This window comes from Nematolebias whitei, chromosome 14, assembly GCF_014905685.2.
Source record: "Nematolebias whitei isolate Nwh7 chromosome 14, NemWhi1, whole genome shotgun sequence".
NCBI classification, from domain to species: domain Eukaryota; kingdom Metazoa; phylum Chordata; class Actinopteri; order Cyprinodontiformes; family Rivulidae; genus Nematolebias; species Nematolebias whitei.
Genome location: NC_056511.1, coordinates 26937001 through 26961202, shown reverse-complemented (window position 1 = coordinate 26961202; position 24202 = coordinate 26937001). Strand labels below are relative to the sequence as shown.

Sequence of the window (24202 nt, the reverse complement as noted above, 5' to 3'; positions counted from 1 at the left end):
AGCTGAGTTAACAGTCATTAAAGTGAAAACAGGATTTCATGATGAAGCTGGCACCGTTTATTTTATTATTTTTTTAATCTTCAACGCTAAAATATATATATATATTTTTTTTTATGACCAGCTCTGCTGGTCTCACATGATCCTCTCCTCTGGAGACAGGACTGGCAGGCTCATCTTCCCAGCTTCGAGCTCAGCTGGTGACTCGCAAAGGCCGTTCGAAGACGCTAGCCACGCGTAATCATGAAGGCCCGACCCACGCAGACAGGCGGACAGAGACGGGTCTGCGACGAACGGTGGAAGCGATTTTAAAAAACATTTTACATGTAAAAAAATAATAGTAATTTTTAAATCATGATGGGACAGTGCAAACGGAATATAATGGGTCTTTACTCATTTTCAAAAGCAGCAACATAAAAGTCTGTTTTAGGTTTGGGGTAGCATGACTGCATTGAAAAACGGAGTCAACATCTTTAATAAGATTTGGGCCAGCTGCTTCTAAAAGTTTATTTTTTAAATTCAGATGGGAATCAACAGTTTCCTGTGGGATCAATAAAGTTATATCTTATCTTAATCCATATGGACCTGTGCTTTGACCTCTTTGTAAAGATTTGACTGCAGCCACAAGTTTGATTGCAATGATAGGAAGGTCCTATAACACAACGTTTTTTAACAATGAGATTATATTGTCGCAAAACAACAATCAAGATGTGGAAAGCCTGTGTTTGATATTAATACATGTATTCATACCGGTGTATATGTTGTCATTTTTAGTGTAAAATACTGTAGTTGATTTAGTATGAGAACAGTTTATGAAGTTTCCTTATCTGGATGCACTTTTTCCATTGAATGCAAAGATCCCCCATTCCTGTACCATTCAGTCTGAGTCGTATTTAAAAAGCATGCTTTGGTACACAGTAAAGTATACAGATGTTTTGTACTTTAACTGAAAATTCTTCTCTCCTTCTGATTGTCTCATTCCTTCAACTATCCATCCATCCATCCATCTATCCATCCATCCATCCACATGTGTGGATCCATCTGGGAATGCATGCAGACTTGAAGACGGAGAGTGTAATGCAGGATAGTGCATGGGTGGCCAACCAGCTAAACCACTACAGCCCAAGTTCAGGTAGAACAACCCTTGGTGTGCTGTAATGACTTCTGTGTGACTCTTTAAGATATGTACCTGACAGCAGATAAATCTGGGCGAGGCAGTGTTTCCCCTACCATTATACAAGCGGGGCGCCCCGCCCCGTTAACAGAGCCGAGCGCCCCGTCTACCGACCCCCCCCACCACCACCACCCACCTGTCATCACTGAACTAACGCTAAACTAGCGGCAATGCAGGTGCACTAGCTAAAAAGCTAAAGGCAGCCTCTTCCTTCATGTTGAACCCTCACGCTGAACGCACCCCCACCACTCGAAAACTGTCGGTACTGTTAAGGACGGGCGCTGCCTGCGGGCCACCGGACCCGGAAACCACCTCCAGCCCACGTCGTTCCCCACGGCTCGAACCTCCCTCAAAAGTGGCAACTCTCATTATCAATAAGTCAAGGAAAAGTAAATTGAGTTTTATCAATTATATTAAAAAAGGCAGGAAAAGGTTACAATTTACAGCGCTGGACTCTCCCGTCTGTGACGCGTTCACAGACCCGGAAGAAGAGCCCAGATGTCCCGTGTCATTACTCATTTATAGGGTCCTGGACTCCTCCTTCGCAGAAGGGGAGCTCAACCTGTCAGTGTATGAGGGGGCTTGACTAAGTGTGATCTCATTGGATCTTATGTGTTGGGAAATATGAGACGGTGCTTCAAAAAGCCTTTCTAGGTGATGTGGCAAGCAGATTAAACTCTATTCCATGACAGATATTAATCCCAGGGAGACTCTTTTTGGAGATGCTGACCCAGTTTAACCCAGTCAGAACCGGGTCATAATTTCATTATAATCCCGTCTCTGAGCAGATCAAAACCATAGGACCAGTCCAAAAATATTTTAACAACTCCCCCTGGGCGAGGGTCCCCAAAGGGGTTCCTTCATATAAAAACTCCCAGTTCAATACCGCCAGATAAGCAAGCAATTCATCATTTTTCCTCTGGTTGAATATAATCTACTCCTTATATGTTGGCAGGAGATGCCTACAGGCTATAGCGTGTGACCTGGCAGCCTCATGTCAAAATAAGATGCCAGAGCTGACGGCTAGCGTGTGACCTGACTGCCTCAGGTCCCCTGGCCCAGCCCTGGACATCTGCCTAGGACTTCAGCATCCCCCTGGTGTGGTACAATGTAACACAATGGAACTTTCGCTTAACATTTGTCTAAGTCTGAGCTCTAAATACATGATTTAATAATTGCAGGAGGCGTCCTAATGCAAGAAAGCGTTCTTATCTAATAGATGTTCATCAGTTTTGTAGAACCTGAACTTCTCTTTTTGACTCCAAGGACAGGCCTGATCCATTTTGTCCATCTGAAAAAGAAATAGTCATACATCAAATAGTCATTAAATAAAGAAATCATCAAGTAATCATTAAAATGTAATATTTAGCTAAGTACCATGCAAATGTATCTTGTTCAACCATGTTAATTTTAAGGAAAAAATCATCGTAACGCCTCATAATAATGTACATAAACTGTAAACGTTAATATTTAACCCACCCCAAAATTAGTCAGTCCATCAATCATCTCATCTCTCAAAGTAGTTGGAGAAGATCTGTCACCCAATTAATGTTGAGTTCAAAATTCAAATTAACAACAATTCAAAAGAACACATCTGTATTTAATTGTTAAAAATTTACTCAGAACTTAGCTTCATATTATCTGTTGAATTTCCTGTTATATTCACCCGTGTTTGACTTCCTCCCTGTTAGGTTGTAACACACTACTAGGACGGTCCACTTAGTTATAACATCAAGAAGTTTACTCTAAAAAACCCTTTTAGTTTCAAATAAAAATTGTAAGTTTCTACTCCCACATTCAAATAATCAGTTTTGGAATTAATAAACAGATAGGAAATTTGTAACTCTACTTTCAAAATATTGCTTTATATCCATAATAGCAGTTGTTCTAATTTATCGTTCAAAAATCCCCAAGACTTAGCTTTAGATATAATCACATCATTGATTAGCATTATAAACACAACCTATAAATATTTGTAATGTCAAAACAGTGTTCTATAATTATTTCAGTACATGTAAAAATCCCAAAACTCTAGTCTAGCAATAATCATTTATTAACTCATAGCTTAATATAATCAGTAAGTTCACAGTTTCAAAGTGTTTGATTGGCTAAAGATATATTTTAAAGACGCTCCTCCATCTATATGTTTTAAAGCAAAATCAGAAAATAGAAAGCCCTTTACTGTGCTGGTAACGTTAATTAGATGTTAATAATGATAAGTGATGTCAATTTGATGTCAATAAACTGTCACAGCCAGATCAGTATGAACCTTAAAGAACCCTCATTCATGTTAAATGATAACACCCTCATTTGATGTTCTCAGCTCAGGGAGTAGAACCGGTGACTATTCCCCACTGGCACTCCACTCCATTCCCCCTCATCAGGGGCATTTCCTCAGACATCTGTCCGGCCTCCATCCTTCAAACCCGTCATTGGACTTGCAACACCTCTGTCTGCGTCTCGTTTGGAGCTGCATTATCAGGGAAAAAAGAACAAACATCCTTCACCCACAATATCACAAAAATCCATCAGTAATCTTTCTAAATTTATATAATTCTCATTATCAATATATAATTATCAATTATCATTCATTATGGGTATGTCAATCATTCATATTGCAGGTTCATACTCATCTGACACCTCTCTGGGATCGTTGATCACAAACTAGCACAGGTGACCCCTGTGTTCACCTTCCTGGAGCTTCTTCAGCTTAGATAACCTGAACAGGTGATAAGGGACACAAACAGCACAAACACCCTGCTGGCAACTAGCCAGACAGAGTCCATCCTTCTACCCATCATCCTATTCCTGTCAAGATTTTCTGAATTGAGTCATCACATTTAGCATTTTATCAGCAACACTTATTGTTTTTCTCTTGTCTCCATGCACCAAATTTCACAAGTCATTTATAAGTCTTATACAACATCACTCTAAAAATGCTATGTCTTAAATCATGTTAGAAGTTGTTAGAATTCATTATTATATATTTTCTGTAGGTATCCATTTAAGAATAATTAAAAATAAGTAAAAATAGTGTATTCCAACTCTGTTAGCACTTGTAAAAATTTTACCTGAGATAAAAACACATCTATAGATTTGATTTAATCTGTCAGTAACTCTGTCACTGAACATTTTGTGATTTAGAAGTAAAATGTCTGGCAAGGTTTTTGCTCCTTATATTATATTCAATATTCCAGCCTATTTTATAATTTATCATCCAAAACAACCTCTAAAATTTAGCTCATCTCATTATAGAAAAATCAATAGTCTTTACAATCATGAATTGCATCTTTCCTGATTATCGATATTTACTTGTATTCAGTCATCCATAACACTTTTGTAGTGAATGTGGGGGTCAGCTTCACTACTAATTAATTATTCTTAAAGCTAGTGCAAGCACAAAGAATATTAATTATTTAAATACAACAGATTCTTTCTTTTTCTAGTTAAATTAATGCCATGTGACCGAGACAACTGTGAGGATTGTTTAATCAGTGACATGAGACGCAATTTTTCTTTGACCCATCAGAATAAATGCGGTCATTTATTTAACAGAATCAAAATTTAACATCAAAACATGTACACCTTGATTTGCTGATCTGGTTCTGATTAATAAAAACTTGGCACGCTTTACTAACAAGACAACAGAACATTTCTGAAGGCATCTAGATTGATTTACTGACGAAGAGGTTTGCAAGAGGAGAGATTTAGAGGTTTAAAAGAAGATGGATGGAGGAAGATGTATGTTTTTGACCAGAATTAGCACGCTTCTTCCAACACCAGCTCAACCCTCCGGTACACTTAGTGTGCGACACTCGTGACGTCTTTTTACCTTTGCAGATGAGGATCAGCTCCGGTATAGATGTCCCTATGCATGCTACCTTTCCAGCGTCTCCGGTTAAAGCGGCTGGTCATTGTCAGAAGTCGTGACGATTTACTCCGTTAAACAAACAAGCTTCCTTCAAAGTTGTAGGGCGTTACACCCGGGTGAGTTCACAGCGAGGTGCTGTAACTCCGCTGGGATGGACGGACCCTCGTCTCACAGTCAAATCCATCAACTATTGATTAAATCTGAAAGTTCCTTAGGAACTCTCAGGAAGACTCCATAGTCCCAAGAAAGACTCAGGAAAACTTTGGTCAAAGCCTGAAGAAGACTGAAGACTCGAGAAGACTCAGAAGACTCAAGGAAGACTCCGGGAAGACTGAATAGTTCCTGGAAGTGTTGACTTTTAAAGAGTCCTCACTTATGGTCACTTGGTACTTCCTGATTGGTTGAAGCAACCAACAGGGGGTGGTTCTAGTGATGTCAGAGGGTTATTAAAAGTCAAGAGAGGATGCAGGAATGTTTAGGAACGATTAGTACCGACAGAGAAATGTTTTGAAGAAGTGAGAGGAAGCAGGTGCCAGTTGCTTCCTTTTTACCGTCTGCTAGGTTTAAAAACAAGACACTTCGTTCTAATAACTTGTCTCTGTCTGTCTCTGATTTTCGACTGACATCACTACTTCTCATTCAGACAGAAGATCAAAATGCATATTTACTTTGTAAATAGGCATTTAACTTGATTTCCAATTTAACTGAGGTTTAAAAATCATTAATACTGTTTCACAGTTGATTTAAAATGAGTGGTTCACTTCAACATTTAGAAATGGTATGAACTAAACACACTTTGATTATCAAAAAGAAGAGTGTTCTTTCAATTGATTAATTCAGGATACAATTAAACAGTCTCTCGATGAGCTAATTTGTATTTCTGGATTCAAATCAATGAAATAACAGTTCCTGTCCCATGAAGGTCTTCAGAGACAGATTGTTGTCAGAGGCCTAGTTCACTACAGTCCCCCCTTTGGAAATCATCGCCTGTCCATGGGGATGAATTCCAACATGAACTTACACCTCCGAATGTCCTTGATCTTGATGTAATCCAGCAAGAGGAAAACAAAAGTCAAAGAAGGTAATCCCACAACGGTTTAGGTAATTCCACAATGTTGTTGGTAATTCCATTATGTTGTTGGTAATTCCATTATGTTGTTAGTAATTCCATTGCAGCAATGCTTTAACCCCTTAGAAACAAAGTCTGTAATCCATTGGAAAAAGTCATATAATCCGCAACGATAAATCCACAACGATTGGAGGTGTTGATTGATCAGCATGCAGAGGGGTTCCCTCGATTGAAATGCAGAAGCGACCACTGGATGGAGATTGGAGACCCACGTTGGAGTTGTAGGTCCCTTCAGCAAAGGTTGCTGCTGGTGGTTCCCAGTGGGTGCCATTCTGGTTCTATGTGTTATGCATTTATGTGGTTTTAGTTGGGCTTATGAGTGGGATTTTACATAAGACCTTAACCTATATGCGGCTGGTGTGTAAGCTATCATGGTTTAGATCAGCTACAGGTACCAGTAAAAGGGTGGGTCATGCTGAAAAATTTATGTATAGGAATTAATACCTATAGAAGGGCATTCCAAACTATTTTTCCATTCCTATCTTGGTTTAAGTTAGATTTACATGGCAAAATATAGTTTGATTCAATTGTCTGTTGTCCCTTTAGATGAACGACTTGAGGTTTGGTTTTTTGGTTTCCCCCTAAATGTTTTGGAGTCTATGGCGAGACTCAACTGAACGATTAGCTAGCCCCCCCCCGAAAAGGATTGTCCGAGTAGGTTTGGTTTGAGCGTCGTGAGACCAATGTAGGTTATGGTACTTAAGGTAGCATTAATCTACATTGACTCCTCAAAGGTTAAAGTTTAACAAATTAACTGCATGTTGGCATAGTTAAAGTCCTCTTAGTCTCTAACTAAAGTACACACAAAATTCATTCTTGCTGGGGGTGTTCAGAAACAATACCAAAAACCAAATAAACAATGTTTCAACATTGACAACAGTAGTGATTAAGCAACCAGAAAAACAACATTTCAACATCAACAAAAGTAGTGATTAAGCAACTAGAAACAACGTTTCACTGTAACACTCACTCTGCTTGTCAGATTCGATCACGTTATCACGTCTGAGTTGTTATCTTAACACTTAATTAAGCTTAAACTTATTTAGTTTCTGCTTGGACGAACTTTTTTTTCCCACTAGGTCTGAATTTGTGAATCTTTGTCTCTTGTGGAGTTATTGAACGCCTTGTGTAGTTTAACCTGGTTTCGATGTACCCATTTAACAATTGGCTCTTTTTGGCCTTTGCTGATTTTGATCTGATAGACAACTGAAGACAGTTTGTCTGTTATCAGGTGGGGTCCGGTCCACCTGGGCATCAGTTTGCGGGCGAGAGTTCCGGTCCCAGACTCTCTTTTCCCGGTTGTGGGGGCAAACGTGCAGTACCAGACCCTTTCTCCCACTTGGAGTTCCTCGTGAGAGGCCTTTTGGTCATAGTACACTTTTCGTCCTTCAGCGGATTTTTCCAGGTTTTTCAGTGCAAACGCAAAGGTGTTTTTGAGGTGTTCTTCCAAATCATTCATGTATTGTTGTGTGGTGTAGGCTGTTGCCATGGCGGCATCGCCTGGTTGGTACAGCAGGTGTAGAGGGAGAGTCATTTGTCGACCCATCATCATCTCGAAGGGAGAGATGCCAGTCGATGTGTGTGGAGTGGCCCTTATGGCCATGAGGACCAGAAGGAGTTTCACGTCCCAGTCCTTGTGGTTTGCGGCTACGTATTTCTTCAAAATACTTACCACAGTTCTGTTTGCTCTCTCCACTTGGCCTGAGGCCTGTGGGTGGTAGCCAACATGGAAGTTGACTTTGATGCCTAGCATCTTCCACAGTTCTTTCATCACTTCCACTGTGAAGTGTGTACCTTGGTCTGAGTTCATCCTGAGGGGAAGTCCAAACCTTGAAAATACATGATTCATTAGTAACATAGCAGTTGTTTGTGCTGTGTCATTAGGAGCTGGTAGGCATTCTACCCATTTGGTAAATGCGCAAGTTACCGTGAGAAAATATTGATTTCCTCTAGTGCTCTTAGTAAGTGGTCCAACCCAGTCGATCTGGAGGTCGGACCATGGAAATGCAATGCCTTTACTTTGCAGCGGTGCTCTGTGGAGTGGTCTGGATGGCTGAAACTGGCCACAGACCAGGCACCCTTTTATGTAGTTCTTGATATCCTTTTTCATTCCAGGCCAATAAGCAACTTGTTTTAATGCTTTCAGCGTGGTGTTATCTCCCTTGTGTCCTGTGGACGGGAGGTCATGCGCATGAACTACCATCACCCCCCTGTGGTCATGGGGGACCACGAACACGGGTGAGAACTTCAGTCCATGAGCAAAAGTTTGGATGCCCTTGATTAGTTTTAGCTGTTTGTGCAACTGAAAGAGGACTTTAAGGTCTGGATTGGAATCCAGGTCGGCTTCGGACAGAGTGTTATTCTCTGGGTCAGACAAGTACAGCATCATCGAGTTTATCGCAGGATCCAACTTCTGAAGTTGGATGATGTCTGGGTCAGCCATCATGGGTTATACAGAGACTGTGTTGTCAGCCGGCTTGGCTGCAGCCTGTGCACGCGTGACTGCCATTACCTCGGCTGTAGGTTGTACTGACAGAGTTGCGAGCAGCCAGGAGGGGTCAAAGGACCACAGAGGGCCGACCACGGCTCCGTCCTTGGCTAGGAAGTCTGCAAGGTCATTATACCGCTTGTCATCGCCTAGGACTCTTGAATGTCCCGGAACCTTTTTCCAGTAGACCTATAGGTCATGTGATGTCACCAAGTGATCACATGCCATGAAAAGCTCTTTGTGTTTGACCACTTTCTTGTTGCTTGTGAAAAAGTCGTTCTGTCCACAGAGCGAGATGACACAAGAAACTAATTCGAGCGTAATTAGAGTCTGTGCAGATGACTAGCGTTTGGATGGAGCGTTCTAATGCCATCTGGAGAGCTATTAGGATTCCTGCTATCTCAGCGTACTGAGAAGTCTGAGAGCCTAATTTTTAGCTAAAAGTGACCTCTTGTTGGTCTTGGAGGAGAATCCCTCCAACACCTGATTTGCAGGTTTGTTCATGGTGGAATGAGCATCCATCCACATACAATGTTGCCATATCTTTGCAGATATTTCTATCAAAGTAGTGGTGATTCGGGTCATCACTTACTGAGGTTTTTTTCGCAGCTGGGTGGCAGGTACATCTTGTGTACATGCCTGGCAGACCTCTGGAATGGTCTGTCCAGCCGTAAGGTTTGCTGTGTCTAGCACAGGAGGATCCTTTTTGGCTGGTTTTAGTGACCACAGTACATTGTGGCTGGTGTCCACTCGGACACCTAATCTTACCAAGATGTCAGAGCCTATGTAGGTTGCATGTGGTAAGTCTTGGACCACGAGGAATGGGTGTACCAGTTCCCGTTGGTTCCAAATCAGTTTCAGGTTAATGACTCCTTTCGCAGTCATCACTCATGAACTGTTGGGATACAATGGAAAGCGGAAAACTTTCTCTATCAGAACTGGACCCAAATGTTTCTTAACCAATGTTTCGTAGAAAGCTTGGTTAATAGCTGATTTATCTGTCCACAGCGACAGTACAGCATCTTCGGTGTGGGATCCTTGGATCTCTACACCTTTAACTACCAATGGTAGGTAGTATCCGTTGGGCTCTGACTGCCTCAGCTCGCAGAGGAGGCTTTCTTGTTCAGTCAAAGTTGGGTTCACCGGTTGGGTCACTTCGGTTTCACATGCTTTTGAAGGCTTACTTACCGGGACTGTGTTCTCTGCTGAGAGGTCCTCGGTACCTTCTACAGCGCCTGCTGTTGGGCAGTCTATGACTGTCTCAGGAGGCATGAGTATTGGCAGGGGTTTGCTCACTCTGGCCCACATTGTTTGTTCACCATAATCTATAATTGCCTCAAAGCGATTTATAAAATCCTGGACGATCAAAAATGGGAATGAGTCAACCGTAGACACATGTACCGGGTGGTATAGTGTCATCTCGCCAACCTGCATGTGAACCATAGCTATAGCTGTTAGGGTTGTCCTCATCTCTGTGAGGCCCTGCAGTCCTATAGCACGTTCTATGAGAGGTATTTCCCTGTGAACACTGTTAGCGGCGGTCCTGAGCTCCTCGAACAGTTTGGCTGACATAATAGTTACGTCGGCTCCACCGTCCAGTAGGGCTTCATGTGTGAGGACCCCTTCAAGTGTGATTGACAGGTAAGCTTTTTAGCGACCCCCTTTCTGATCAGGTTACACAGGAACCTTGTAGGTTTTGGCCAACGTCTTCTTACATTTACCTTTGCCTGTGTAATCCTGGTTTTTCCGAACCGTTGGTGCAGTTGCTGCTGCTCCTGAGAGTTCGGTTTTTGACGGGCCTCCGTCATTGATGTATGAGGTCACCCGCTTACTGTGTGTTGAGGGGCTCTCATTGTTTGTAACAACAAGGTCCTGGTGGCTGTCCATGACAGCGGCAACATTGTTGTTTGTGTCACCTTGATTTATCTGAACCGTTAGCACAGCTGTTGCTGTTTCTGAGGTTTCAGATTGTGACGGGTTGCCGTCTGTGACGTGTGAATGTACCCCCCCTTTTTTCTGGTGAGGGCCTGTCAGAGTTTACAACAACAACGTCATGGTGACTGTCTGTGACAGCGGTAACGGCGTTGTCTGTGTGCTCTGACTTATAAGCAATGATATTGCCACACAATGCGTCAGGTTGTTTGTCTGTGGCAACACCTTTCAACAATTCCAAGAACCGACGCACACTCTCTGTCTCGTCCGAGCTCAGAGGTCTGGGGCTCTCTTTCTGGACCCGCTGCTGTTTTGTTTTCGTCTCAGGCTGTTCAAGCCGACCTGGTGGGGGAGCAGGTCCCCTCCTCTGAGGTTCCCAGTGGGATCCCCGGTTGTATGGGTCACCTTTGGTGCCATACTTTTTACCCCGAGGGCGTGCGCCCCCCTTCTGGTACATTCGTTCATCCTCTGGTTTCTTGGGAAACCATTTAGGATCCTGTCTGGACCAGGGGGCTCTCACCTGTTGTGGTTTGGCTGCTGGAAAACCTTGTTTCCTCTCGCCTTTTTTGGGAAGGGGAGCTGAAGCTCTCATCCCTTCCAATTCTAATGACTGGGCAGAAATCCTCTTACCTGGGAACACCTCAATGGGTGTATTGGCCTGTGATCGGCTTCAAAGACATTCACAGCACAATTTTTTATCTCACTGATGGGTTTCTCTTTGAAATTAGCCATCATCTGCACTGACATTCTTATGTCAGGGTGGAGATTTTTGCTGAAAACAAACTTTAACGCTTCCTCCTCCTCCATGCCGGTTTCGTTCCTGTAACCAAAATAAGCCTGCAAAATTCTGGAATAATATGCCCTTGGGTGCTCATTCTTACCTTGCATGACCTTGTCGGCAGCTGGATATCCGCCAGGTCCCGCGCAAGTGATATACTCTTTCATAAGAGCAGCACATAACAGGCATTAATCTTTTCGTGTGGCATCAGGTTGAAGCTCTATGAAGGAAAACACCGTCCTGGCTGAAGTGAGCCTGATCAAACCTACTTTATCCTCAACTGTAGCGTTGGGATAGCTTCTTAATTGGAAGTCAAGGTCGTTCAGATAGGCCTTAGTGTCGGTCGAACCCAACGGCCCTGGCTCAAAGCGTTGGACAAACTTTGCCATTTTATGCAATTCTGGCTGAGGAATTGGTGTTGTTGGAACAAAAATAGCACGTGGAGGTGATTCACCAGACTCATGTGGAGGTGGCAGAAGGGGATTATGTGTAGGAGGTACAGCAAAATCCTTCTGAGGTTGTGGTGGGTGACCTGGACTCTGACCCAGTTCGTCTTTGAGTTCCAGACATCCTTGCCCCTCGTCAGAAGATTTATTTGTTGTTGCGGCAAGTTTTGCCTCACAGGCTTTTAAGCATTCACGAGAAGTATAACACTCACTTTGTAAACACACGCCTTGTTGGACTAACGCCGCTTTTTCCAATCTGCACTCGTCCAGAGATTTTGATGTGAGCTGCAACCGTTGTTGCAGAGCATCATTGTCTGAACACAGTGCTTCGTACATAATCCCTCCTTCATGTAGCTTCTCCTCATATGAGTCTGCTTGTGATAACAGCTAAGCTTGTGAGAGCTCTTCTTCACGTTTCAATTTATCCTCCCAGGTCTCTTTATTAAATTGAAACTGTGTCATGAGTTTTAGATACTCCTCTGTCTCGCTGTTCAACCTCATTGCAAGGTCTTCTGCCCTGTTGGCCTCAATATAAAATTTAGCCTTCAACAAGAGTGCTATTTTAGCTAGTTGTTCATAGCCTGACTTTTTTATGGCTGTGGAAGTCACACTTTCTGCAACTTCCTTCAGCTTGTCCAATAACTGTTGAGTTCATGCTGTCCACCTGTTCACCATATGGATGTAAGTATTCTGTTAGCAGCGTTAACGCTCTCTCTAACCAGTCCTTTTTATCACATGGATCAACATCAGCTTCTGTTAAATCTGCCATGGTTATTCACTGTTCAGCAACCTATCTGGTTAAACAGTTGCAATCTTAGAGTTTTTAACAGGTAAACGTTTTATTTAAGTGAGTAGCGAGATTCACACACTATTTAGCTCTGCGGTTCCATCAAGAGTACTGTTATAAGCCAACTTTTCAATAATTGGGCATGTAACTTCTCAATGACGACACGCGGGCACGGCTTCTTTATTTGAAACGGGCGATTTAATGAATGCCGTGAAAACTACAGAAACAAGACAGAAAGTACAGAAGTAAAACAAAAGGTTTCAGGTACAGTACTGAGCGACAAGTAAAACATGCTTTAACAAAGAAATACCTCATGGCCGCTCGTCATGAAAGAAGTCCTAAGCGAATGTTTCTCATCTTGTGCATTCTAAATAAGCATATAAAACATCAGAACACCATAACTGACCGATGTACAATGTATCACAACAGTTATAAATACCTTTACAGTTAGCGAACTATCGAGGCTGCTGCACGCCTCTCGTGTCCTCAGGTAACTGCATGTGGCTTCAGGTAAATGTGTGTGTGTCGAGCACAAAAGATCTCGCCACTCTCTTCCGTTCACATAAATCTCACGATAACAGTACAACAAAAAAATAGTCCTTCATGACAGAATAAATGCATCTTATACAAAATAAAACATATTTCACAGTGTGAACTAAACAAACTAAAAACAAAATATTCTAACTACTGAAAACAAATATGAACCCGTTTAAAACATAAATAAATCATTGTGGTGACACTTACAGGGCACCTGTTTTTTGGTTTTACCCCATGCATGAATATTCTAAGTAAATGCCTCCTTCTGGCAGTGTTACTTAATATGCTTATTTATTATCAGATACAATGAACCAGGCTATTTCAGTGTTTATTTTACTCAAATGAACTTAAAATTAATAAACCTGCAATCTTTCTAAAAAGTCTGACAGCAACTTGTAGTTTTAAACGCTCTCAAGCAGTTTAATTTACCAGAATCCGCTATTTAAACAGTACCCATAAACCAGGCTCTGATTAACAGAAGAAAAAAAATTAAATGAAAGGCGAGTGCACAGCTTTTTTCTGGAAAACTGTTATACTCCTTTTCAACAGCAGATGGCGGCGCAAGCTTACTTTTACCGGTAGGAGTCGCTGATGACTTCCTGTGAACTGTCCTGTTGACATCCGGTTGTTAGCCATTAGCTACATGTAGCAAACGGTCGAACGTGGTTCAAATCAGCATTTATGGACGGATTTAAAGCTTAAACGTCGCGCCGCTTAACAAACATGCCTTTTCTGCATGTACTCATGAGTTTAGGAACAAAAGTCATGTGTGGGCCCCACCCGGTCCGTATAAATTACGTTGAGCGGGTAATCTGCTCCCAAATAGCTTTTTCTTCAGCCACTTAGGAGCCAGTGAGGCCCGACGCTTAAAGGGCTACGCCTATATTCATAGAATCTGGGGTTACAGTACATAACCAACGTTCTATTTCATATAGGCTTCGCCCATTAAGGCTGTCGCTGATGGGTTAAGAGCGAAGCAGATGTGGTCTTCGCCTCACTGGGTCCATTCGAACACCGTAAGAAGCGGAAGCTTGCCCAAAAACGTCTTGTCACTCAGCTCCCATGTGCGTAATTACGCGTTGCGTAATTATGTGTACCATGCCCAGATGCATGCTGTATAATTATGCGTTATGGATGCATGAACGCCCCGGAAAAAGTTTCAACGGAAGGGAGAAAAGCTGAAAAAGAGCCATGAACCAACTGGTTCACGGCCGAACAGTATGAACAGATTAATAATAAGAGAGCTGTTTATTAATCAAATGAACCGATTGGTAACGATAGTCATGAACTGATTAATGACAATAGAACCAAAATAACAGACAACTTGTGACTGATAACATCTCACACTGTAATGCATGCAGACAGATGTGAGTTAAACGGAGTTCCATGAAACAACAATATTCATTCTGTTAAAACACTAAGTACAGAATGTGTCATGGGAACGAGCCATCACATCATGTAGATAAAAGCGAATAAATGAGCAGGGTGTTGACCACGCGGCCGCAGTGCACATATCCTGCATTGTCATACCATTATGCAAAACAGTCGAAGATGTGATACCTCTGGTGAAGTGTGCCCTGAGGTTGACAGGAGGCTCTAACTCTGATGCTCTGTAGGCTTCAGAAATGGCCTCACACAACCAGTGTGACAAGTGGATAATGGGTGACCTGCAGATGCATCCCTATAATGCACAAACAAATGTTAAGTTTGACGCATTGCAACTGTGTGCGCTATGTAACACGTCAACGCCCGCACAGGACAGAGAAGATGGAAAGATGCTTCTTCTTCTGATTGCGGGGGGGGGGGGGGGGGGTTGCTCCAACGATATCGCTCTTGATTTAAAAGAGCTCGTGATGTTTTAGGCATACAGCTGGATTCAGTCTTAGATCAACTGAGCTGCCATCAGCCTGACTTTCAAGACATGACGGAACGACAGAGAGGGCAGAAAAATCACTCACTCTCTTAGCGGATGTAAAAGACAACAGCAGGGCTGTTAAAAGAGACAGAATTTAATTGGAAACCTGATTCAGTAGCTCAGATGAAACTTAGATCAGGGCTCGCAGGACCAGCGTTAAGTCCCGCTGTGGAGAAAGTGGGCGTAAAACAGGCCTGCATCTCTGTACACCTTGAAAAAATGCTTCATCAGCGGATGATTAAAAGCTGTTCTGTCTCCGAACCTTTGTGACAGGAAGAGATAGCTGCAGCGTACATTTCAATCATGCTAAACACCAAATTTCTGTCCATCAGTTGCTGCAGAAAAGACAGCACACCGCCTAGAGGACATGAGGTGGCCTCTACACCTTCTCTGTACACCGTTTAAGAAACGCTACATCAGTGGATGATTAAAAGCTGTTCTGTCCCCGAAAACTTCGTGATAGGGAGAGATGGCTGCAGCATACGTTTACTCGTGCTGAACGCCAGATTTCTGTTCATCAGCTGCTGCAGAAAAGACAACACGTCACCTAGTGGACATGAGGTGGTCTCTACACCTTTCTCTGTACACCTCTTAGAAAACGCTTCATCAGCGGATGATTAAAAGCTGTTCTCTCCCCTAAAACTTTGTAGTAGGGAGAGATGGCTGCAGCATACATTTACTCGTGCTGAACGCTAGATTTCTGTCCATCAGCTGCTGCAAAAAGGACAGCACGCCACCTAGTGGACATGAGGTGGCCTCTACACCTCTCCGTACACCTTTTAAAAAAACGCTTCATCAGCGGATGATTAAAAGCTGTTCTGTCCCCGAAGCCTTCGTGACAGGAAGAGATAGCTGCAGCGTACGTTTTAATCGTGCTGAACGCCAGATTTCTGTCCATCAGCTGCTGTAGAAAGGACGGCACACCACCTAGTGGACATGAGGTGGCCTCTACACCTTTCTTTGTACAGCAGAGCTGAAAGGCTATCCACTTGATGTGAACAGCGCTGTGGTGGATGCAGCACGTGAAAACTGAACTGAAAACTGCTCTGATGGAGAGCATATTTGGTGTGCCCCACACAGCATCTGTCTCACAATGTGGAACATTTGGGTTGAGCGCATACACCTCCTGCCGGTTATGTATGCAACAGTCACTTGCTGTCTGTGTGAATCAAAAACTTGGTGATTCCGCAGCACAGAAGCAAAGTGTTGAATCACTTTCAAAATCCCGTGCGACACTCCAAAAAACATTTAAATGAGCTATTGTGTGGGGGACCACAGCGCCCCCACAGCTCGTTAAATGTATGTGCCTCTGTGAAGTCTGACATGTGTGACGTAGGTCTGCTGACTGGAAACAGCTGATATCACTCTGCCGGTTTCACCTGAGTTACACTGCTGCCATCTGTCTGGAAAAACAGGTCAGCAGCAATAGATGTCCAGATTAAGCAGAATTCTCCTCCCTGCTTTGTGTGGCGGCTGCCGAGCGGCTCAACGCATTTAATGGAATGTTGTCTCACAGTTCAAAATTGACCAATCTAGGATAAATCTCATCTTTCCGGTCTATTGGGACCAGGGAGTGACGAGAATGGAACCCTGTGTTTTCCTCTCCTTCTGGGACCCTGGAAATTACATTTAAATCAGAATTTCCTGAGCTTCTGCGAGGGGGAACGAGATATGTTCTAGAAATGACAGAAAGCGTCTCTAGAGTTCCTCCGAATGGGGGGTTGAGCTGTACTGCAGCGTGAATCCCCTGTTGATAACGGTTCATCTATCCATCTGGAGCGCGCACCCGTTGCCATTCCGCATAACGTCCGGGAAGCGGGCACGTTTTTATGCTGTGGGCTCACATGCATGCTGATGTGAGCTAGTGCGTGCTTATGGAGAAAGGAAAAACGCGCGCCCCCGAGCATGCGAGCCATGTGCGGGCTGTTGATGCTACTATACGTGGCGCCTCTGTGTTACGCTCACGTTGGGGAAAGGTGCGCGCCCCTGAACATGCAGAGTTGCTGCGGGTGCAGCGCTCAAGCTGTGGCTCATATTCGTTCTGCCGCTCCGCGCGTAACGCTCGGGGAGCGGGTGCACATATGTGGTACGTAATGTCTCACTGCCTTCACCGCTGTTGTGCGTCGTGGAGACGTGCTCCGCACACTCATGAGGAGACTTTTACGAAAAAAAATGTTTCCATGCCATGCTCAGGCTGCGGGCTCGCATCAATGTTGATGTGAGCCGATGTGCGCTGAGAAGTCGTGTGTGTGCGCCCTCGTCGACGCGGCGTCTTAGGCGAGGAATGCCGCGGGGGCGCGTGTTTGACGCTGGTGCGGGTAGGAAGCAGCGCGCGTCACCGGTTGAGGGCGAGGTTACCACTGGACTCGGTCTGCAGAACACGTTCATTCTTAGCTGCGAATCACGTGAGCTTTTGAGTGATTCATCGAGCTGCAGTGTTATTTTAGAAAGCCTTCTTCGAGGATGAATGAAGGAGCCACTGTGAGGTGTATGAAAAACTGTTGACGCCGTGGGAGCAAGCGTTTGACACCACTGCGGTGAGACGCGTGTCGCTCCTGCCGAGAGCGAGATACGTTACTGGGCTCGTACCGCGATCTCACGTTTACGTTGACGTGAGCGGCAGGCACTGGAAACTGCGTGTGCGCTCTCATAACGCAGCGCCATATAGGTGAAGGTTGCTTGCGCCGCGGGAGCGCGCGTTGTCACCGCTTGTGAGGGATGTGCAGCTTGGGCTAAAATCGAGTTATTCCACTAAGACTCGTTGTGCCGGCCACATTCACTTTTGACTGTTGTGTCATGCAAGCATCTCGCCTTGTTTGGAGCGACAGTGATTGAAACAACCTTAAAAGGCCACCAGCTCATTCGTGTGGATTGTGTGTGTGACAGAGCTGCTGTCAGGTCATCCGAGCTGACAGACTGGCTAAAAGACACTTTCATCATAAAATGATGTTATTCCCACATTCGTGTCATCTTCACACACATCCAGCAAACCGTCATTCAGTCATCTCCCTCTGAGCTCTGCGGTTTGCTGTCCTAGGACGCCACCTGCTGTCAATCTCTGGGAAAATCTGACTTCCGGATGCCGGGGATGTCTGACGGGCGGGGCTGGCATAGCAGAGTGGGGAAGCGTTGTACGACCATGGACCGTTTTGAAAATGATCCCCAGTTGATTTTGGCCCTCCAACAAAAAGCTTTCTGCAGCTCCACCGAGAGGGAGGTGGAGTGACGGGCCAGATGAACCTCTGGGAACCTCGTCTTCCGGCTGCGATGCGAGACCGGCGGACAACAAAGAGGCGCACCGGTTGAGGATGACGTCAGCTGCCCTGCAGAGGGAGCGTACATCTCCTCCCTCTGGTGATGGGCGCGGATGTGGGAACCGGCGCCCTATTCTACCAGGACCGGCTGCAGCCTCGTCCCAGAAGGACGTCACCGATGGGAAAGAGAGGCCAGATGGGGATCAGGACGGCGAGCCGGAGTGGAGCCCAGAAAACTTCCCGCTGGATCATCCGAACTGGCGGGGGAGGCGAGGGACGTAAAAAAGGTCCCTTCATGTCAGCCGCCTCCTGGATTAAACCGGCAAACCACAGAGGGTGCCGGCGGCTGGGAGCGGTGTGGTTGCCGATGTGAAACAAGGTGAGGGGTGTGAGCATTCGCGCAGCCCCCCTCTACCGACACTACGCTCTCCAGGAGGGAATGAGCATCGGGGACAGTGTTGCCAGGTGAGAAATGTAGGATTATCGTACTAGAGACATAAAATTATCGTATTTTGAGGGAAATTATCGTACACCCGTCATAACCAAAATAACAAATCTATTGATGCACTATAGTAGTGATGGGTCCGCTTCCATCCAGACCGGCTCTGCTTCTTCTCCCTTTTCTGTTTTTCTTTTCCTCACTCATGGGGCGGGCGCAGCAGACTATTCATCCAATCATGGCTGTTGTTCTGAGGCAAACGCAAACACGTCACTCGTAGGTAACATTTAGAAAAGCACGATTGACTAGAATTTCCAGCCAATCGTGCATCTGTTTGCGGACACATGCCTTCAGGGTTCACAAAAAAACTCAGACAGACAGTTGTGACAGGCTGATGACAACCGATTACAACCACACATACACGGAATGATCAAATGATCGTATATTTGGCCTTTTTTGGGATTATTGATCGTACATCGTACAGAGGGCAAAATTGTTGCACAAATACAATTATTATCATACACCTGGCAACACTGAGCGGGGGCTGCTGCTGACGTTGCCTGTCCCGGAGGAATATCTGATTCGCTCCGAGGGTCAGCAATAAGAGGAAAATTACAAGATGGCATCGTCCAGCGTGTAGCGACCTGTCACTGAGAAATACTCCTCGGCGCTTACCTTGAAACAAGACTGCTCGTCTGCTTCTCCTCGGGGAGGAGAACTCACCGGGACAACAGAAGGTTGGCGTAATGGGGCAGGCAGTCTTAACAAAGGTTGGTCAGCTATACAACTTTCCTTCTTCGTTCTGTGGGGCAGCTGTGGCTGAGTGGTTAGAGCAGTCGTCCTCCAATGCGAGAGCTGGGGGATCGAATCTAACAGCAGTCACATGTTTAAGTGTCCCTGGGCAAGACACTGAACACCTCATAGCCTCTGATGTGTCCCATCAGTGTATGAATGTGATCTAAAAAAGCACTGATTAGTCTCATCAGAATGATTTGTTCAGTTAGCTTTGTAGAGATGTAGAGTGCTGTATGGATGGGTAAATGAGGACACAGATTGTAGTGTAAAGCACTTTGAGTATCTTGAAATAAGATAGAAAGACGCTATATAAGTACAGTCCATTTACCATTCTGACAGTGCTATTAGCTCGCTGAAGAAAAATGGGAGCCTATTACCCGCTCTTAACGTAATTTATGCGGACCGGGTGGGGCCCACACAGCAGGTGGGCGTGGACAAAATTTTTCAGTGTAATGCTTCGCATAACGGGATAAAACCCATCAGCGACAGCCTTAAATGGCGAAACCTATATGAAATAGAACAAAGCAAAACAACCAAAAAAATGTAGAAACGAAAGACTTCCTCAGTCTGTGGTGCTGTATTCAGCTCAGTCTCTTAAATAGCACATTCTCAGAGTGGATCAACCAGTTTGTGCTGACAACCAAAACCAGCTGCTCACATGATCAAAAAGGACCATCACCCTAATGATGGATCATTAGCACCCTGATGGCTGTTTACTATTCACAGGAGGCTGAGTGATACTAGCAACAATAGCATTGTAAGAGGGGGACAGTTGAACCCAGAGGCCTCCACTCCTGTTTAATGATGGACTATTTCTTTTCACAAAGATGGCCTCCTTTACTCCTCTCTCAAAACATCGTTCCTCTCTATCCAGGATGTGAACATCTTCATCCCTGAAAGAGTGACCGCTGGCCTGGAGATGAGTGTAGACCGCAGAATCCTGGCCTGATGATGATGATGATCTTCTGCGCTGGGCCATCCTTTTGGCCAGTGGCTGTTTAGTTTCCCCAATGTAAGACTGATCACAGCCCTCCTGACACCGCACAGAATACACAAAATTACTCTGTTTGTGCTGGGGGACTGGATCTTTGGGATGAACCAGCCTTTGCCGTAATGTATTTTGGGGTTTAAAATCCACTGGGACGTTGTGTTTAGAAAATAAACGTCTCAGTTTCTCTGATACTCCCTCAACATACGGAATGACCACTGGTCTGGGTCTGGGTTCCTCTGTGTTCCACTGGTCCGGGTCTGGGCCTCCAGTCAGCCATCAGGTGAAGCTGTCACCCAACACACGTCAGAAATTCTAGTAAATACAATGAGTGGTTAGTGCTGCGTTTGTGCTGGTTTGTGCTGTTAAAATGTTTTTTTTTTTTTTTTTTGATGGCCTCCCTTCTCCCCTTACAGCCATCCTCTCCACACCATTATTATGAAATATTTATTATAGTGACTATCTAGTGTAGGTGTTGTTGTTTATTTTTTTTTATTTTATTTTATTTTATTTTTTTTAATAGAATAGAAAGAAAGAAAAGACAAAGTAAGACTCCAAAATATAAGAAATATACACAAAGAGAGCACACGTCAAAACACCCGGCCACTGTCTATTCACCTGCAAAGAACATGACAAAACACAGCAACAAAATACATATGTATAAAGAACTTAAAATATTCATGGCTTTGCAGTAAGTTTCCATAAATATATATACCCATACCTACGCCTATATACATACATACATACATACACATGAATATACACTCACATACATATCTATATATGTCATAGCTCTGCTCTCTGTCAGCTCCTCTGTCATGCTGCACACTCAGTAATCACTCAACTCATGTCACCTGTCACCGCTCATTATCCCACAGCTCCACCACCTGGTCCAGTCAGTACTTAAGTTCACTCATTCCTCTCAGTCTGGGCCAGATTCTCTATCCTGTCTCATCAGCAGTAGACTTTCCAGCATTCCATTGATTGACTCATCACGTTCATGACCCTTGCCTTGACCACGACCACGTTTTTGCCTCAGCCCTCGTCTGCTTTTGCTCATCTGATCAGGTACCGACTCATGCTCTTGTTTTTGACTCTCTTTTTGGATCACGTACTGGATACTTCTGCTGAACAACTGACTTCACGGTATGAACTCTGCCTTTCCCTTCTGACTGTTTTTTGGATCACGGATTAAAGGTCAAGCTCATTCTGTATCACGGACTTATCCTTATCCCTGAATCTGATTCCCACAGATTCATTTCCCCAATTAGTCTCTTTCCCCCTGCATCTACTAACCTTTATCTTTTAGTTGCAAGCCTGTTGGACTCCGTTCCAGTGGACCTTAACATCAGTTCTACTTCTACTGGCAGCCCGCCACTACAACACTACCCAATCACGAACTACCAATCAGAAGATCGGAACCAGCCCAGAACCGGACCTACTCCAGGGCTTTACTTTATTTCACAATAAATCTTTTAACCCTCTCAGTGGTTGTTGTTGTTGTTTGCGATCCGGCCTCTGGTTCATGACAATATATCTACATTTAAAGCCTACATAAGCATCCCTGCTTCTATTTATGTGTGGTTGTGAGCATGCATAAGTGTATAAGGCTTCTCTAATAGAACATTTATTAGTAACTGTGAAGCAGCAGAGACCCGACCCCCAAGACCAGAGGCAGACGAAAAAGGGGGGACCAGAGCCCAAGACCCCAGGAGGGACCCCGACCGTGGAGCCCCCAGAGCCACCCATACAGGACGAACCACTCACCCACCCCCCAGAACGGACCACAGGGGAGAACCGGAAGATCCCCACCAGCAACCACATACAGTGACCCCCCGGGGCCAACAGCGACAAACTCATAGGCCTCCGTCGGCACCCGCCGCACCGATGTAGGTCCAGGTCCAGGCACCGAGGCCCGGGCACCGAGGACTCACACCACCCAGGCCAAGGCCCGACAGGGCCAGAGGACCCGAGCCCCACCAGGCAGACACCAGGCCGAGCCGACACACGCCCAAGCTCCCAGCCCCCTGGATACTCTCTCTCAGTCCTCTGTAGGCCTGGGTGAGAGGGCCACTTTCCTGAGCATCCTATTGAAGTAAAGCCTTTGCTGGACTTTTTTTCACTGTTTCTGGTGTTGAGAGACCAGCTCAGGTCCAGTGTAATCTGCAGGCTCAAGAATCTATGGCAATCCATAGATTCTTAGATTCATAGAGGCAATCCAGCCTCTTTGAAGGTGCTCTAATCTGTGGCCTCCAAGCAGCCCTGCAAGCAAGCCTTTGCACCATCAGTCCAGGTGTTAATGGGTCTGGCTGTGACTTAAGCCTTTTGTTGTAAACTGGTTTAAGCTGGATTGCCATGTGATCACACTTACCAAATGCCCCATTTGCACTGCTCCTAATTAGCCCCAACTCTGCTCAGCCTGGCTCAGCTCAGCCTGGATTTGCACCTGCATTTTAGGACTGATTCTGGAGGCGTATCCAGAATCCAAGTCCTGCTAATGAGAGTTCTGCGATGAGTTACTCAAAACAGTCTGCTCCTCAGATAAATAATATTGAATTATTATTTTTATATATGAATGTTTCCGTTAACTTATTTTATATATGAATATTTCTGTTCAGTGCCCTGAGACAACATCTGTTGGGACTTGGCAGTATATAAATAAACTGAATTGTATTAAATCTGATGAACCAGATTCTACAAAAAACATCTATATTTAAATCTAAATAAGTTTAGTCTGGTCTTATGGACATTCAAAAAACAAAACAAAACAAAAAAAATGTAGAAATGTTTCTTCTTTCATCCGAAAGACTCCTTCAGTCTGAGGTGCTGTGTTCAGCTCAGTCTTATATATATCCATATACATACATACAAATACCTCATAAAGGAATACATCCATGATTTACCTTCATAAATAATCAATCATTAAGGATTATGTTATTGTCTCGGTGTTTTACTGTTTTTGATAATGGGTGTGGTTTAATTATATTTTCACAAGCACAAGTATGGGCATCTTAAGGTTTGTCACATGGAATATTAATGGAGCCGGTAGCCAACATAAAAAAATAGAATCTTTATCCAGATTAAAAGATTAAAGGCAGATGTTGTATTACTCCAAGAAATTCATAAATTACCGTCAACTGTGGATGAGCTAAAATCTCCTGAGTTTCCTGATGTATTCTCAGCCTGCCATAACCCAAGACAGAGAGGAGTAGCAATATTAATACATAAAAATGTGAACTTTACAATATTAGACACAGTTATGGACCCGCAAGGTAGATATATAATATTAAAATTATCCATACTCAGTCAAAAATATTGTATTGTTAGCTTATGATCTCTTCTCTACTCTATCAAATCACATGGATTGCTCACTGGTACTGGGAGGTGATCTTAACTTTGGTGTAGATAACAAAATAGACAGGCTGAATGCAGTAGGAGCTCAATGCAGTTGGAAGTCCATAAATGTAGTTAAACAGTACATGAGTGATTATGGACTCTGCCATGCATGGTGGTCTCTTCACCCTAATAGTAAAGAGTATTCTTTCTTTTCACAAGTGCATCACTCTTACTCTCATTTGGATTATTTTATAATCAGCAACTCATTGCTGACCAACATTTCAGACACTAAGATACACCCTATTGCTGTCAGCGATCATGCACCAGTTACTTTAA

General features: G+C 44.1%; 1 protein-coding gene across 1 annotated transcript in view; it reads left to right on the top strand.

Moving 5' to 3' along the window:
* The window catches only part of arhgap32b (Rho GTPase activating protein 32b), a 468773-nt gene that overhangs the window by 254578 nt on the left and 189993 nt on the right, over positions 1-24202 (top strand). The window contains exon 11 of the mRNA XM_037687644.1: positions 1055-1129. Coding sequence (XP_037543572.1) covers positions 1055-1129 — 75 coding nt within the window. The remainder of the gene's footprint in view (positions 1-1054; positions 1130-24202) is intronic.